The 15,516-nt window shown below is 56.3% G+C and overlaps 1 protein-coding gene across 2 annotated transcripts in view; it reads right to left on the bottom strand.

Moving 5' to 3' along the window:
- The window catches only part of LOC123994229 (highly divergent homeobox-like), a 77,507-nt gene that overhangs the window by 9,643 nt on the left and 52,348 nt on the right, over positions 1–15,516 (bottom strand). For both annotated transcript variants that reach the window (XM_046296767.1, XM_046296768.1), the window contains one exon: positions 14,092–15,240. In XM_046296767.1, the coding sequence (XP_046152723.1) occupies positions 14,092–15,240 (1,149 nt within the window). The remainder of the gene's footprint in view (positions 1–14,091; positions 15,241–15,516) is intronic.

Here is a 15,516-nt window from a genome sequence, read left to right as displayed (position 1 = left end):
AGAAGGGTGGAGGAAAGAGGAGAAGGAGGAGGAATGAGGAGAAGGGAGGAGGGAAGAGGTTTGAGGAGGAGGGAGGAGGAAAGAGGAGAAGGGAGGAGGAATGAGGACAGAGAAGGAGGAGGAAATAGAAGGAGGGGGAGAAAAGAGGAGGGGAGGGGGAAAGGGGGGAGGGAGGAAAGAGAAGGGGAGGAGGAAAGAGAAGGAGGGAGGGGGAAAGTGGGGGAGGGAGGAAAGAGAAGGGGGAGGAGGAAAGGGGAGAAGGGAGGAGGAAAGAATAGGAGGGAGGAGGAAAGAGGAGAAGGGAGGAGGAAAGAGGAGAAGGGAGGAGGAAAGAGGAGAAGGGAGGAGGAAAGAGGAGAAGGGAGGAGGAAAGAGGGGAAGGGAGGAGGAAAGGTGAAGAGGAAAGAGGATGAGGGAGGAAAGAGGAGGAGGGAAGAGAAAAGAGAAGGGAGGAGGAAAGAGAAGAAGGGAGGAGGAAAGAGGAGAAGGGAGGAGGAAAGAGGGGAGAGGAGGGGAGGTAAGAGAAGGAGGGAGGAGGAAAGAGAAGGAAGGAGGAGGAAAGAGGGGGAGGGAGGAACGAGGAGAAGGGAATGAGGAGGAGGAGGAAAGAGGGGGAGGGAGGAAAGAGAAGGAGGAAAGAGGAGAAGGGAGGAGGAAAGAGGAGGAGGGAGGAGAAAAGAGGGGAGGAGAGGTGAGGAGGAAAGAGGAGGAGGGAAGAGAAAAGAGAAGGGATGAGGAAAGAGTAGAAGGGAGGAGGGAAGAGTAGAAGGGAGGAGCAAAGAGTAGGAGTGAGGAGGAAAGAGGGGGAGGGAGGAGGAAAGAGGAGAAGGGAGGAGGAAAGAGGAGAAGGGAGGAGGAAAGAGGAGAAGGGAGGAGGAAAGAGGAGAAGGGAGGAGGAAAGAGGGGAAGGGAGGAGGGAAGAGGTTTGAGGAGGAGGGAGGGGGAAAGAGGAGAAGGGAGGAGGAGGTATGAGGACAGAGAAGGGAGGAGGAAATAGAAGGAGGGGGAGAAAAGAGGGGGGAGGAAAGAGGAGAAGGGGGAGGTTGAGGAGGAGGGAGGAGGGAAGAGGAGAAGGGAGGAGGAAAGAGGAGGAGAGAGGAGGAAAGAGAAGGACGGAGGAGGAAAGAGAAGAAGGGAGGAGGAAAGAGGAAATAGTGAAGAGGAAAGGTGAGGAGGAAAGAGGCGAGGAGGGAAGGGAAGGAGAGAGGAGGAGGAAATAGTAGGAGGGAGGTGAAGGAGAGAGAAGGAGGGAGGGAGGAGGAAAGAGGAGGAGGGAGGTGGAAAGGGGAGAGGAGGAAAGAGGGGAGAGGAGGAAAGTGGGGAGAGGAGGGGAGGGGAGGAAAGAGAAGGAGGGAGGAGGAAAGAGAAGGAAGGAGGAGGAAAGAGGGGGAGGGAGGAACGAGGAGAAGGGAATGAGGAGGCAGGAGGAAAGAGGGGGAGGGAGGAAAGAGAAGGAGGAAAGAGGAGAAGGGAGGAGGAAAGAGGAGGAGGGAGGAGAAAAGAGGGGAGGAGAGGTGAGGAGGAAAGAGGAGGAGGGAAGAGAAAAGAGAAGGGATGAGGAAAGAGTAGAAGGGAGGAGGGAAGAGTAGAAGGGAGGAGCAAAGAGTAGGAGTGAGGAGGAAAGAGGGGGAGGGAGGAGGAAAGAGGAGAAGGGAGGAGGAAAGAGGAGAAGGGAGGAGGAAAGAGGAGAAGGGAGGAGGAAAGAGGGGAAGGGAGGAGGGAAGAGGTTTGAGGAGGAGGGAGGAGGAAAGAGGAGAAGGGAGGAGGAGGTATGAGGACAGAGAAGGAGGAGGAAATAGAAGGAGGGGGGAGAAAAGAGGAGGGGGAGGAAAGGGAGAAGGGTGGAGGTTGAGGAGGAGGGAGGAGGGAAGAGGAGAAGGGAGGAGGAAAGAGGAGGAGAGAGGAGGAAAGAGAAGGAGGAGGAGGAAAGAGAAGAAGGGAGGAGGAAAGAGGAAATAGTGAAGAGGAAAGGTGAGGAGGAAAGAGGCGAGGAGGGAAGGGAAGGAGAGAGGAGGAGGAAATAGTAGGAGGGAGGTGGTGAGAGAAGGAGGGAGGGAGGAGGAAAGAGGAGGAGGGAGGTGGAAAGGGGAGAGGAGGAAAGAGGGGAGAGGAGGAAAGAGGGGAGAGGAGGGGAGGGGAGGTAAGAGAAGGAGGGAGGAGGAAAGAGAAGGAAGGAGGAGGAAAGAGGGGGAGGGAGGAACGAGGAGAAGGGAATGAGGAGGCAGGAGGAAAGAGGGGGAGGGAGGAAAGAGAAGGAGGAAAGAGGAGAAGGGAGGAGGAAAGAGGAGGAGGGAGGAGAAAAGAGGGGAGGAGAGGTGAGGAGGAAAGAGGAGGAGGGAAGAGAAAAGAGGAGAAGGGAGGAGGAAAGAGGAGAAGGGAGGAGGAAAGAGTAGGAGGGAGGAGGAAAGAGTAGGAGGGAGGAGGAAAGAGTAGGAGGGAGGAGGAAAGAGTAGGAGGGAGGAGGAAAGAGGAGAAGGGAGGAGGAAAGAGGAGAAGGGAGGAGGAAAGAGAAAGGAGCAAAGAGAAGGGGGGAGGAGGAAAGAGGAGAAGGGAGGAGGAAAGAGGAGAAGGGAGGAGGAAAGAGGAGAAGGGAGGAGGAAAGAGGGGAAGGTAGGAGGAAAGGTGAAGAGGAAAGAGGATGAGGGAGGAAAGAGGAGAAGGGAGGAGGAAAGAGAAGGGAGGGAGGAGGAAAGAGGAGAAGGGAAGGAGGAAAGAGGAGAAGGAAGGAGGAAAGAGGAGAAGGGAGGAGGAAAGAGAGGATGGAGGAGGAAAGAGAGGAGGAGGAGGAAAGAGTAGGAAGGGAGGAGAAAGAGAGGAGGGAGGAGGAAAGAGGAGAAGGGAGGAGGAAAGAGGAGAAGGAGGAAAGAGGAGAAGGGTGGAGGAAAGAGGAGAAGGGAGGAGGAATGAGGAGAAGGGAGGAGGAAGAGGAGGAAGGAGGGAGGAGGAAAGAGGAGGAAGGGAGGAGGAGGATGGAGGACAGAGAAGGGAGGAGGAAAGAGAAGGAGGGAGAGAAAAGAGGAGGGGGAGGGGGAAAGTGGAGGGAGGAGGAAAGAGAACGGGGGAGGAGGAAAGAGAAGGAGGGAGGGGGAAAGAGGAGGGGAGGGAGGAAAGAGAAGGGGGAGGAGGAAAGGGGAGAAGGAGGAGGAAAGAGGAGAAGGGAGGAGGAAAGAGGAGAAGGGAGGAGGAAAGAGAGAAGGGAGGAGGAAAGAGGAGAAGGGGAGGAGGAAATAGGGGAAGGGAGGAGGAAAGGTGAAGAGAAAGAGGATGAGGGAGGAAAGAGGAGGAGGGAGGAGAAAAGAGAAGGGAGGAGAAAGGAAGAAGGGAGGAGGAAAGAGGAGAAGGGAGGAGGAAAGAGGAGAAGGGAGGAGGAAAGAGGAGAAGGGAGGAGGAAAGAGGAGAAGGGAGGAGGAAAGGTGAGATGGAGGAGGTTTGAGAGAGGAGGGAGGAGGAAAGAGTAGGAGGGAGGGAGGAAAGAGTAGGTGGGAGGAGGAAAGAGGAGAAGGGAGGAGGAAAGAGGAGAAGGAAGGAGGAAAGAGGAGAAGGGTGGAGGAAAGAGGAGAAGGGAGGAGGAATGAGGAGAAGGGAGGAGGGAAGAGGTTTGAGGAGGAGGGAGGAGGAAAGAGGGAAGGGAGGAGGAGGAAGGAGAGAAGGGAGGAGGAAATAGAAGGAGGGGGGAGAAAAGAGGGGGGGAGGGGGAAAGTGGGGGAGGGAGGAAAGGGGGGAGGAGGAAAGAGAAGGAGGGAGGGGGGAAAGTGGGGGAGGGAGGAAAGAGAAGGGGGAGGAGGAAAGGGAGAAGGGAGGAGGAAAGAGGAGAGGGAGGAGGAAAGAGGAGAAGGGAGGAGGAAAGAGGAGAAGGGAGGAGGAAAGAGGAGAAGGGAGGAGGAAAGAGGGGAAGGGAGGAGGAAAGGTGAAGAGGAAAGAGGATGAGGGAGGAAAGAGGAGGAGGGAAGAGAAAAGAGAAGGGAGGAGGAAAGAGAAGAAGGGAGGAGGAAAGAGGAGAAGGGAGGAGGAAAGAGGGGAAGGGAGGAGGAAAGGTGAGAAGGGAGGAGGTTTGAGGAGGAGGGAGGAGGAAAGAGTAGAAGGGAGGAGGAGGTATGAGGAGAAGGGAGGAGGAATGAGGAGAAGGGAGGAGGGAAGCGGTTTGAGGAGGGAGGAGGAAAGAGGAGAAGGGAGGAGGAGGTATGAGGACAAGAGAAGGGAGGAGGAAATAGAAGGAGGGAGAGAAAAAGAGGAGGGAGGAAAGAGGAGAATGGAGGAGGTTGAGGAGGAGGGAGGAGGGAAGAGGAGAAGGGAGGAGGAAAGAGGAGGAGAGAGGAGGAAAAGAGGACGGAGGAGGAAAGAGAAGAAGGGAGGAGGAAAGAGGAAATAGTGAAGAGGAAAGGTGAGGAGGAAAGAGGCGAGGAGGGAAGGGAAGGAGAGAGGAGGAGGAAATAGTAGGAGGGAGGTGGTGAGAGAAGGAGGGGGGAGGAGGAAAGAGGAGGAGGGAGGTGGAAAGGGGAGAGGAGGAAAGAGGGGAGAGGGAGGGGAGGGGAGGTAAGAGAAGGAGGGAGGAGGAAAGAGAAGGAAGGAGGAGGAAAGAGGGGGAGGGAGGAACGAGGAGAAGGGAATGAGGAGGCAGGAGGAAAGAGGGGAGGGAGGAAAGAGAAGGAGGAAAGAGGAGAAGGGAGGAGGAAAGAGGAGGAGGGAGGAGAAAAGAGGAGGAGAGGGAGGAGGAAAGAGGAGGAGGGAAGAGAAAAGAGAAGGGATGAGGAAAGAGTAGAAGGGAGGAGGGAAGAAGAAGGGAGGAGCAAAGAGAGGAGTGAGGAGGAAAGAGGGGGAGGGAGGAGGGAGGAGAAGGGAGGAGGAAAGAGGAGAAGGGAGGAGGAAAGAGAGAAGGGAGGAGGAAAGAGGAGAAGGGAGGAGGAGGGAAGGAGGAAAGAGGAGGAGGGAGGAGGAAAGAGGAGAAGGGAGGAGGAAGAGGACAAGAGAAGGGAGGAGGAAAGGAGGGGGAGAAAAGAGGAGGGGGAGGAAAGAGGAGAAGGGAGGAAGGAGGAGGGAGGAGGAAAGAGGAGAAGGGAGGAGGGAGGAGGAAAGAGAAAGAGAAGGGAGGAGGAAAGAGGAGAAGGGAGGAGGAAAGAGGAAATAGTGAAGAGAAAGGTGAGGAGGAAAGAGGGGAGGAGGAAGGAAGGAGAGGGAGGGAGGAAAAGTAGGAGGGAGGTGGGAAGGAGGAAAGGGAGGGGAGGAGGAAAGAGGAGGAAAGAGGGAGGAGGAAAGAGGGGAGAGGAGGAGGAGGAAGAGAAGAAGGGGAGGAGGAGGAAAGAGAAGGAAGGAGGAGGAAAGAGGGGGAGGGAGGGAGGAGAAGGGAATGAGGAGGAGGAAAGAGGGGAGGAGGGAAAGAAAGAGGGAGGGAGGAGGAAAGAGGAGGAGGGAGGAGAAAGAGGAGGAGAGGGAGGAGGAAAGAGGAGGAGGAGGAAAGAGGAGAAGGGAGGAGGAAAGAGAGAAGGGAGGAGGAAAGAGAAAGGAGCAAAGAGAAGAGGGAGGAGGAAAGGAGGAAGGAGGAGGAAGAGGAGAAGGGAGGGAGGAAGAGGAGAAATGAGGAGGAGGAGGAAAGAGGGGGAGGAGGAAAGAGAAGGAGGAAAGAGGAGAAGGGAGGAGGAAAGAGGAGGAGGGAGGAGAAAAGAGGAGGGAGGAGAGAGTAGAGGGAGGAGGAAAGAGGAGGAGGGAGGAGAAAAGAGAAGGGGGAGGAAAGAGTAGAAGGGAGGAGGGAAGAGGAGAAGGGAGGAGCAAAGAGTGGGAGGAGGAGGAAAGAGGAGAAGGGAGGAGGAAAGAGGGGAGGGAGGAGGAAAGAGGAGAAGGGAGGAGGAAAGAATAGAAGGGAGGAGGAAAGAGGAGAGGAGGGAGGAGGAAAGAGGAGAAGGGAGGAGGAAGGAGGAGAGAGAAGGAGGAGGAAAGGAGAAGGAGGGGGAGGAGGGGGAGGAAAGAGGAGAATGGAGGAGGTTGAGGAGGAGGGAGGAGGGAAGAGGAGAAGGGAGGAGGAAAGAGGAGGAGAGAGAAGGAAGGGAGGAGGAAAGAGAAGGGAGGAGGAAAGAGGAAAGTGAAGAGGAAAGGGAGGAGGAAAGAGGGAGGAGGGAAGGGAAGGAGGGAAGAGAGGAGGAGGAGGAAATAGAAGGAGGGAGGTATGGGAGGAAGGAGGGAGGGAGGAGGAGAGGAGGAGGGAGGAGGGGAGAGGAGGAGAGGGGAGAGGAGGGGAGGAAGAGAAGGAGGGAGGAGGAAAGAGAAGGAGGAGGAGGAAAGAGGGGAGGGAGGAGGAGGAGAAGGGAATGAGGAGGGAGGAGGAAAGAGGAGGGGAGGAGGAAAGAGAGGAGGAGGAAAGAGGAGAAGGGAGGAGGAAAGAGGAGGAGGGAGGAGAAAGAGGGGAGGAGAGGGAGGAGGAAAGAGGAGGAGGGAAGAGAAAAGGAAGGGAGAGGAAAGAGAAGGGAGGAGGGAAAGAGAAGGGAGGAGGAAGGAGTGAGGAGGAAGAGGGGGAGGGAGGAGGAAAGAGGAGAAGGGAGGAGGAAAGAGGGAAGGGAGGAGGAAAGAGGAGAAGGGAGGAGGGAGGAGAAGGAGGAGGAAAGAGGGGAAGGGAGGAGGGAAGAGGTTTGAGGAGGAGGGAGGGGGAAAGAGAGAAGGGAGGAGGAGGTATGAGGACAGAGAAGGGAGGAGGAAATAGAAGGAGGGGGGAGAAAAGAGGGGGGGGAGGGAGGAGAAGGGGTGGAGGTGGGGGGAGGGAGGAGGGAAGAGGAGAAGGGAGGAGGAAAGAGGAGAGAGAGGAGGAAAGAGAAGGACGGAGGAGGAAAGAGAAGTAGGGAGGAGGAAAGAGGAAGTGAAGAGGAAAGGTGAGGAGGAAAGAGGCGAGGAGGGAAGGGAAGGAGAGAGGAGGAGGAAATAGTAGGAGGGAGGTGGTGAGAGAAGGAGGGAGGGAGGAGGAAAGAGGAGGAGGAGGTGGAAAGAGGAGGAAAGAGGGGGAGGAGGAAAGGGGGAGAGGAGGGGAGGGGAGGAAAGAAGGAGGGAAGGAAAGAGAAGGAAGGAGGAGGAAAGAGGGGGAGGGAGGAACGAGGAGAAGGGAATGAGGAGGAGGAGGAAAGAGGGGGAGGGAGGAAAGAGAAGGAGGAAAGAGGAGAAGGAGGAGGAAAGAGGAGGAGGGAGGAGAAAAGAGGGGAGGAGAGGTGAGGAGGAAAGAGGAGGAGGGAAGAGAAAAGAGGAGAAGGGAGGAGGAAAGAGGAGAAGGGAGGAGGAAAGAGAAAGGAGCAAAGAGAAGGAGGGAGGAGAAAGAGGAGAAGGAGGAGGAAAGAGAGGGAGGGAGGAGGAAAGAGGAGAAGGGAGGAGGAAAGAGGAGGAGGGAGGAGGAAAGAGGAGAAGGAAGGAGGAAAGAGAAAGGGAGGAGAAGGGGGAGGAGTGAAAGAGGAAAGGGAGGAGGAAAGAGGAGAAGGGAGGAGGAAAGAGGAGAAGGGAGGAGGAAAAGAGGGGAGGGAGGTGGTGAGAGGAAAGAGAGGAGGAAAGAGGAGAAGGGAGGAGGAAAGAGAAGGGAGGGAGGAGGAAAGAGGAGAAGGAAGGAGGAAAGAGGGAGAAGGAAGGAGGAAAGAGGAGAAGGGAGGAGGAAAAGAGATGGAGGAGGAAAGAAGGAGGGAGGAGGAAAGAGAGGAGGGGAGGAGGAAAGAGTAGGTGGGAGGAGGAAAGAGGAGAAGGGAGGAGGAAAGAGGAGAAGGAAGGAGGAAAGAGAGAAGGGTGGAGGAAAGAGGAGAAGGGAGGAGGAATGAGGAGAAGGGAGGAGGGAAGAGTTTGAGGAGGAGGGAGGAGGAAAGAGGGAGAGGGAGGGAGGAGGAAAGAGGAGAGAAGGGAGGAGGAGAAGGAGGGGGAGGAAAGAGAGGGGAGGGGGAGGGGGGAGGAGGAAAGAGAAGGAGGAGGAAAGAGAAGGGGGAGGAAAGTGGGGGAGGAGAAAGAGAAGGGGGAGGAGGAAAGAGGAGAAGGGAGGAGGAAAGAGGAGAAGGGAGGAGGAAAGAGAGAAGGAGGAGGAGGAAAGAGGGGAAGGGAGGAGGAAAGGTGAAGAGGAAAGAGGATGAGGGAGGAAAGAGGAGAGGGAAGAGAAAAGAGAAGGGAGGAGGAAAGAGAAGAAGGGAGGAGGAAAGAGGAGAAGGGAGGAGGAAAGAGGGGAAGGGAGGAGGAAAGGTGAGAAGGGAGGAGGTTTGAGGAGGAGGGAGGAGGAAAAGAGAAGGGAGGAGGAGGATGAGGAGAAGGGAGGAGGAATGAGGAGAAGAGAGGAGGGAAGCGGTTTGAGGAGGGAGGAGGAAAGAGGAGAAGGGAGGAGGAGGATGAGGACAAGAGAAGGGAGGAGGAAAGGAGAAGGAGGGGGAGAAAAGAGGAGGGGAGGAAGGAGGAGAATGGAGGAGGTTGAGGAGGAGGGAGGAGGAAGAGGAGAAGGGAGGAGGAAAGAGGAGGAGAGAGGAGGAAAGAGAAGGACGGAGGAGGAAAGAGAAGAAGGGAGGAGGAAAGAGGAAATAGTGAAGAGGAAAGGTGAGGAGGAAAGAGGCGAGGGAGGGAAGGGAAGGAGAGAGGAGGAGGAAAGAGTAGGAGGGAGGTGGTGAGAGAAGGAGGGAGGAGGAGGAAAGAGGAGGAGGGAGGTGGAAAGGGGAGAGGAGGAAAGAGGGGAGAGGAGGGAGGGGAGGTAAGAGAAGGAGGGAGGAGGAAAGAGAAGGAAGGAGGAGGAAAGAGGGGGAGGGAGAACGAGGAGAAGAGGAATGAGGAGGAGGAGGAAAGAGGGGAGGGAGGAAAGAGAAGGAGGAAAGAGGAGAAGGGAGGAGGAAAGAGGAGGAGGGAGGAGAAAAGAGGGAGGGGAGGTGAGGAGGAAAGAGGAGGAGGGAAGAGAAAAGAGAAGGGATGAGGAAAGAGAGAAGGGAGGAGGGAAGAGTAGAAGGGAGGAGCAAAGGGGAGTGAGGAGGAAAGAGGGGAGGGAGGAGGAAAGAGGAGAAGGGAGGAGGAAGAGGAGGGGAGGAGGAAAGAGGAGAAGGGAGGAGGAAGAGGTTTGAGGAGGAGGGGGAAAGAGGAGGGGAGGAGGAGGAAAGGAGGACAGAGAAGGGAGGAGGGAAGGAGGGGGAGAAAAGAGGAGGGGGGAGGAAAGAGGAGAAGGGAGGAGGAAAGAGGAGGAGGGAGGAGGAAGAGGAGGAGGGAGGAGGAAAGAGGAGGAGGGAGGAGGAAAGAGGAGGAGGGAGGAGGAAAGAGGAGAAGGGAGGAGGAAAGAGGAAATAGTGAAGAGAAAGGTGAGGGGAAAGAGGAAGGGAAGAGGAAGAAGAGGAGGAGGAAAGAGGAGGAGGGAAGAGAGAAGGAGAAGGGAGGAGGAAAGAGGAGAAGGGAGGTGGAAAGGGAGAGGAGGAAAGAGGGGAGAGGAGGAGGAAAGGTGAGAAGGGAGGAGGTTTGAGGAGGAGGGAGGAGGAAAGAGTAGAAGGGAGGAGGAGGTATGAGGAGAAGGGAGGAGGAATGAGGAGAAGGGAGGAGGGAAGCGGTTTGAGGAGGGAGGAGGAAAGAGGAGAAGGGAGGAGGAGGTATGAGGACAAGAGAAGGGAGGAGGAAATAGAAGGAGGGGGAGAAAAGAGGAGGGGGAGGAAAGAGGAGAATGGAGGAGGTTGAGGAGGAGGGAGGAGGGAAGAGGAGAAGGGAGGAGGAAAGAGGAGGAGAGAGGAGGAAAGAGAAGGACGGAGGAGGAAAGAGAAGAAGGGAGGAGGAAAGAGGAAATAGTGAAGAGGAAAGGTGAGGAGGAAAGAGGCGAGGAGGGAAGGGAAGGAGAGAGGAGGAGGAAATAGTAGGAGGGAGGTGGTGAGAGAAGGAGGGAGGGAGGAGGAAAGAGGAGGAGGGAGGTGGAAAGGGGAGAGGAGGAAAGAGGGGAGAGGAGGGGAGGGGAGGTAAGAGAAGGAGGGAGGAGGAAAGAGAAGGAAGGAGGAGGAAAGAGGGGGAGGGAGGAACGAGGAGAAGGGAATGAGGAGGCAGGAGGAAAGAGGGGGAGGGAGGAAAGAGAAGGAGGAAAGAGGAGAAGGGAGGAGGAAAGAGGAGGAGGGAGGAGAAAAGAGGGGAGGAGAGGTGAGGAGGAAAGAGGAGGAGGGAAGAGAAAAGAGAAGGGATGAGGAAAGAGTAGAAGGGAGGAGGGAAGAGTAGAAGGAGGAGCAAAGAGTAGGAGTGAGGAGGAAAGAGGGGGAGGGAGGAGGAAAGAGGAGGAGGGAGGAGGAAAGAGGAGAAGGGAGGAGGAAAGAGGAGAAGGGAGGAGGAAAGAGGAGAAGGAGGAGGGAAGAGGTTTGAGAGGAGGGAGGAGGAAAGAGGAGAAGGGAGGAGGAGGTATGAGGACAGAGAAGGAGGAGGAAATAGAAGGGGGGGAGGAAAAGAGGGGAGGGGGAGGAGGAGAAGGGTGGAGGTTGAGGAGGAGGGAGGAGGAAGAGGAGAAGGAGGAGGAAAGAGGAGGAAAGGAGAAAGAGAAGGACGGAGGAGGAAAGAGAAGAAGGGAGGAGGAAAGAGGAAATAGTGAAGAGGAAAGGTGAGGAGGAAAGAGGGAGAAGGGAGGAAGGAGAGAGGAGGAGGAAAGAGGAGGAGGGAGGTGGAAAGGGGGAAGGGAGGAGGAAAAGGGAAGGAGGAAAGAGGGGAGGGAGGGAGGGAGGAGGAAGAGAAGGAGGGGAGGAGGAGGAAAGAGAAGAAGGAGGAGGAAAGAGGGGGAGGGAGGGAGGAGAAGGAATGAGGAGGCAGGAGGAAAGAGGGAGGGAGGGAGGAAAATAGGAGAAGGGAGGAGGAAAGAGGAGGAGGGAGGAGAAAGAGGAGGAGGGAGGAGGAAAGAGGAGAAGGGAGGAAAAGAGGAGAAGGGAGGAGGAGGAGAAGAGGAGGAAAGAGAAGGCAAAGAGGAGGAGGAAAGAGGAGAAGGGAGGAGGAAAGAGAAGGAGGGAGGAGGAAAGAGGAGGGAGGAGGAAAGAGAAGGGAGGGAGGAGGAGGAAGGAAGGAGGAAAGAGAAGGGAGGAGGAAAAGAGGAGAAGGGAGGAGGAAAGAGGAGGAGGGAGGAGGAAAGAGGGGGAGGGAGGAGGAAAGAGAAGGGAGGAGGAAAGAGGAGGAGGAGGAGGAAAAGAGGAGGGAGGAAAGAGAGGGGGGAGGAGGAAAGAGGAGAAGGGAGGAGGAAAGAGGGGAGGGAGGGAGGAGGAAAGAGAGGGGAGGGAGGAGGAAAGAGGAGAAGGAAGGAGGAAAGAGAAGGGAGGAGGAAAGAGGAGAAGGGAGGAGGAAAGAGGGAGGGAGGAGGAAAGGTAGAGGAGGAGGAAAGAGAGGAGGGAGGAGGAAGAGGGAGGAGGAAGGAAAGAGAAGGGAGGAGGAAAGAGAGAAGGGAGGAGGAAAGAGGAGAAGGGAGGAGAAAGAGAAAGGAGAAGGGAGGAGGAAAAGGAGAAGGAGGAGGAAAGAGGAGAGGAGGGGAGGAAAGAGGGGGAAGGGAGGAGGAAAGGGAGAGGAAGGAGGATGAGGGAGGAAGAGGAGGAGGGAAGGAAAGGAGAAGGGAGGGAGGAGGAAAGAGGAGAGGAGGAGGGAGGAAAGGAAGGAGAGGAGAAGGGAGGAGGAAAGGTAGGATGGAGGAGGAAAGAGTAGGAGGGAGGAGGAAAGAGAAGGAGGGGGAGGAAAGAGAGGTGGGAGGAGGAAAGAGGAGAAGGGAGGAGGAAAGAGGGAGGAAGGAGGAAAGAGGAGAAGGGTGGAGGAAAGAGGAGAAGGGAGGAGGAATGAGGAGAAGGGAGGAGGGAAGAGGTTTGAGGAGGGAGGGAGGAGGAAAAGAGGAGAAGGAGGAGGAGGTGAGGATGAGGACAGAGAAGGGAGGAGGAAATAGGAAGGAGGGGGAGAAAAGAGGAGGGGAGGGGGGTGGGGGAGGGAGGAAAGAGGAGGGGAGGAGGAAAGAGAAGGAGGGAGGGGGAAAGTGGGGGAGGGAGGAAAGAGAAGGGGGAGGAGGAGGGGAGAAGGGAGGAGGAAAGGGAGGGAGGAGGAAAGAGAGAAGGGAGGAGGAAAGAGGAGAAGGGAGGAGGAAGAGGAGAAGGGAGGAGGAAAGAGGGGAAGGAGGAGGAAAGGTGAAGAGGAAAGAGGATGAGGAGGAAAGAGGAGGAGGGAAGAGAAAAGAGAAGGGAGGAGGAAAGAGAAGAAGGGAGGAGGAAAGAGGAGAAGGGAGGAGGAAAGAGGGGAAGGGAGGAGGAAAGGTGAGAAGGGAGGAGGTTTGAGGAGGAGGGAGGAGGAAAGAGTAGAAGGGAGGAGGAGGTATGAGGAGAAGGGAGGAGGAATGAGGAGAAGGGAGGAGGAAGCGGTTTGAGGAGGGAGGAGGAAAGAGGAGAAGGGAGGAGGAGGTATGAGGACAAGAGAAGGGAGGAGGAAATAGAAGGAGGGGGAGAAAAGAGGAGGGGGAGGAAAGAGGAGGAATGGAGGAGGTTGAGGAGGAGGGAGGGGGGAAGAGGAGAAGGGAGGAGGAAAGAGGAGGAGAGAGGAGGAAAGAGAAGGAGGAGGAGGAAAGAGAAGAAGGGAGGAGGAAAGAGGAAATAGTGAAGAGGAAAGGTGAGGAGGAAAGAGGCGAGGAGGGAAGGGAAGAGAGAGGAGGAGGAAATAGTAGGAGGGAGGTGGTGAGAGAAGGAGGGAGGGAGGAGGAAAGAGGAGGAGGGAGGTGGAAAGGGAGAGGAGGAAAGAGGGGAGAGGAGGGAGGGGAGGTAAGAGAAGGAGGGAGGAGGAAAGAGAAGGAAGGAGGAGGAAAGAGGGGAGGGAGGAACGAGGAGAAGGGAATGAGGAGGCAGGAGGAAAGAGGGGAGGGAGGAAAGAGAAGGAGGAAAGAGGAGAAGGGAGGAGGAAAGAGGAGGAGAGGAGGAGAAAAGAGGGGAGGGAGGTGAGGAGGAAAGAGGAGGAGGAAGAGAAAAGAGAAGGGATGAGGAAAGAGTAGAAGGGAGGAGGGAAGAGGAAGGGAGGAGCAAAGAGAAGGAGGGAGGAGGAAAGAGGGGGAGGGAGGAGGAAAGAGGAGAAGGGAGGAGGAAAGAGGAGAAGGGAGGAGGGAGGAGAAGGAGGAGGAAAGAGGGGGAGGGAGGAGGAAGAGGGAGGAGGAGGGAGAAGAAAGAGGAGAAGGGAGGAGGAGGTATGAGGACAGAGAAGGGAGGAGGAAATAGAAGGAGGGGGGAGAAAAGAGGAGGGGGAGGAAAGAGGAGAAGGGTGGAGGTTGAGGAGGAGGGAGGAGGGAAGAGGAGAAGGGAGGAGGAAAGAGGAGGAGAGAGGAGGAAAGAGAAGGACGGAGGAGGAAAGAGAAGAAGGGAGGAGGAAAGAGGAAATAGTGAAGAGGAAAGGTGAGGAGGAAAGAGGCGAGGAGGGAAGGGAAGGAGAGAGGAGGAGGAAATAGTAGGAGGGAGGTGGTGAGAGAAGGAGGGAGGGAGGAGGAAAGAGGAGGAGGGAGGTGGAAAGGGGAGAGGAGGAAAGAGGGGAGAGGAGGAAAGAGGGGAGAGGAGGAAAGAGGGGAGGGGAGGTAAGAGAAGGAGGGAGGAGGAAAGAGAAGGAAGGAGGAGGAAAGAGGGGGAGGGAGGAACGAGGAGAAGGGAATGAGGAGGCAGGAGGAAAGAGGGGGAGGGAGGAAAGAGAAGGAGGAAAGAGGAGAAGGGAGGAGGAAAGAGGAGGAGGGAGGAGAAAAGAGGGGAGGAGAGGTGAGGAGGAAAGAGGAGGGAAGAGAAAAGAGGAGAAGGGAGGAGGAAAGAGGAGAAGGGAGGAGGAAAGAGGGGAAGGGAGGAGGAAAGGTGAAGAGGAAAGAGGATGAGGGAGGAAAGAGGAGAAGGGAGGAGGAAAGAGAAGAAGGGAGGAGCAGAGGAGGAGGAGAGAGGAGGAAATAGTAGGAGGGAGGTGGTGAGAAAAGGAGGGAGGAGGAAAGAGGAGGAAAGAGGGGAGAGGAGGAAAGAAGGGAGAGGAGGAAAGAGGGGAGAGGAGGGGGAGAGGGGGGGGAGGAGGGGGGGGAGAGGGAGGGGAAGAGAAGGGAGAGGAGGAAAGAAGGGAGAGGAGGAAAGAGGGGAGAGGAGGTGAGAGGGGAGAGGAGGGGAGTGGTGAGAGGGGAGGATGAACCCCTACCTGTATACTAGGGGAGGTCTGTAGTTTTGTAGTAACTGGGTAGCTGTCCCGAGGATATGGACCAGGCCTGGAGCTGCTGAGGACCAGGGAGGGGGATGTGAGGTTTCTACCCCCAGATCCCTGTTCGCTGCTGGGGCTGAGGCTGTCCCTCACCCCCTGGCCTCTCTGGAGGTCCCCGTGTGTCGTAGCAGCCATGTTGGATAACTCTTCCTCCCTCCGCCACTCATCCTCTTCATCACCCGTCTCCATGGCGATTGAGAGGCAGCCAATAGCGTCCAAAGGGCGGGTAGACTGTCTGTGTCTCTCTTGCCTGCTGTTATCAGAAGGCTGTCCTTGTCCTAGTCCCTCCCCCTCCCCCCTCTCTAATATGCTGAAGACCTGATGAATGCGGGGGGAGTGGTCTGAAGGGGGAGGGTTGGAAGGATGGGGCCTTGGGGGGTGAGGTTGGGGAGTCTGGGGGTTGGAGTGAGGCGTGGGCTGGAGCTGGGAGGGACAGGGGCCGGACTGGAGAGAACCATACTGTCTAGCCCAGCTCTGAGGTACCCCCCTCCCTGACCCAGCCCTTCCTACTGCCCACCCTGCCCCACCAGTTGTGAAACCACACCTCTTGGACAGATAGTGGATGGGGCGGCTGGGGGATGAGGAGAAGGAGGGGGATGAGGAGAAGGAGGGGGAAGAGGAGAGGGAGAGGGGTTTACAGCGAGGAAGTGACATGGTACCCGATCTAGAGTGGAGCTGGAGGGGGGAGGAGACAGAACTATTCCTCCTGTGCTGTGATTGGTTGAGCAGAGTTTGTTGGACATCTACAGGGAGCTCAAGGTCAGAGTGACAGGAGAGGGGCTTAACAGTGGGCTGGGAACGAGAAGTGGAGCCTAGAGAGTAAATCCCTGTCAGGATGACATCGTTGTTGTTGTTGACAGAGCTGAGACGAGAGGAGGAGGAAGAGGAGGGAGGGAGGTGGGAGGATCCTCTCTGGATATTCTGAGCTGCCGCCATCTCCCCTGTCAGCATTGCGCCCGCCACTAGAGCCCCGCCCGTTAACATGTGGTTGGACAGAGCTCCCGTAGCCAGGCTGTGATTGGAGTGGGACATGCCTGTGTTCTGGTCCGCCCTGGAGGCCAGCTTCCGCCTCTTGTTGCCTACCCAGGTCTGGAGAGAGAGAGACACATAGTTAACACCACTACTACCACCACCACCACTACTACCACTACTACTACCACCACTACTACCACCACTACTACCACTACTACCACCACCACTACTACCACCACTACTACCACTACTACCACCACCACCACCACTACTACCACTACTAGCGTCTGCTAAATGGCATATATTATATTATTATATTACTACTACCACCACTACTACCACTACTACCACCACCACCACCACTACTACCACTACTACCACCACTACCACCAC

Source organism: Oncorhynchus gorbuscha, linkage group LG13 (assembly GCF_021184085.1).
Source record: "Oncorhynchus gorbuscha isolate QuinsamMale2020 ecotype Even-year linkage group LG13, OgorEven_v1.0, whole genome shotgun sequence".
NCBI lineage: Eukaryota > Metazoa > Chordata > Actinopteri > Salmoniformes > Salmonidae > Oncorhynchus > Oncorhynchus gorbuscha.
This window is presented reverse-complemented; position numbering and strand designations above follow the sequence as displayed.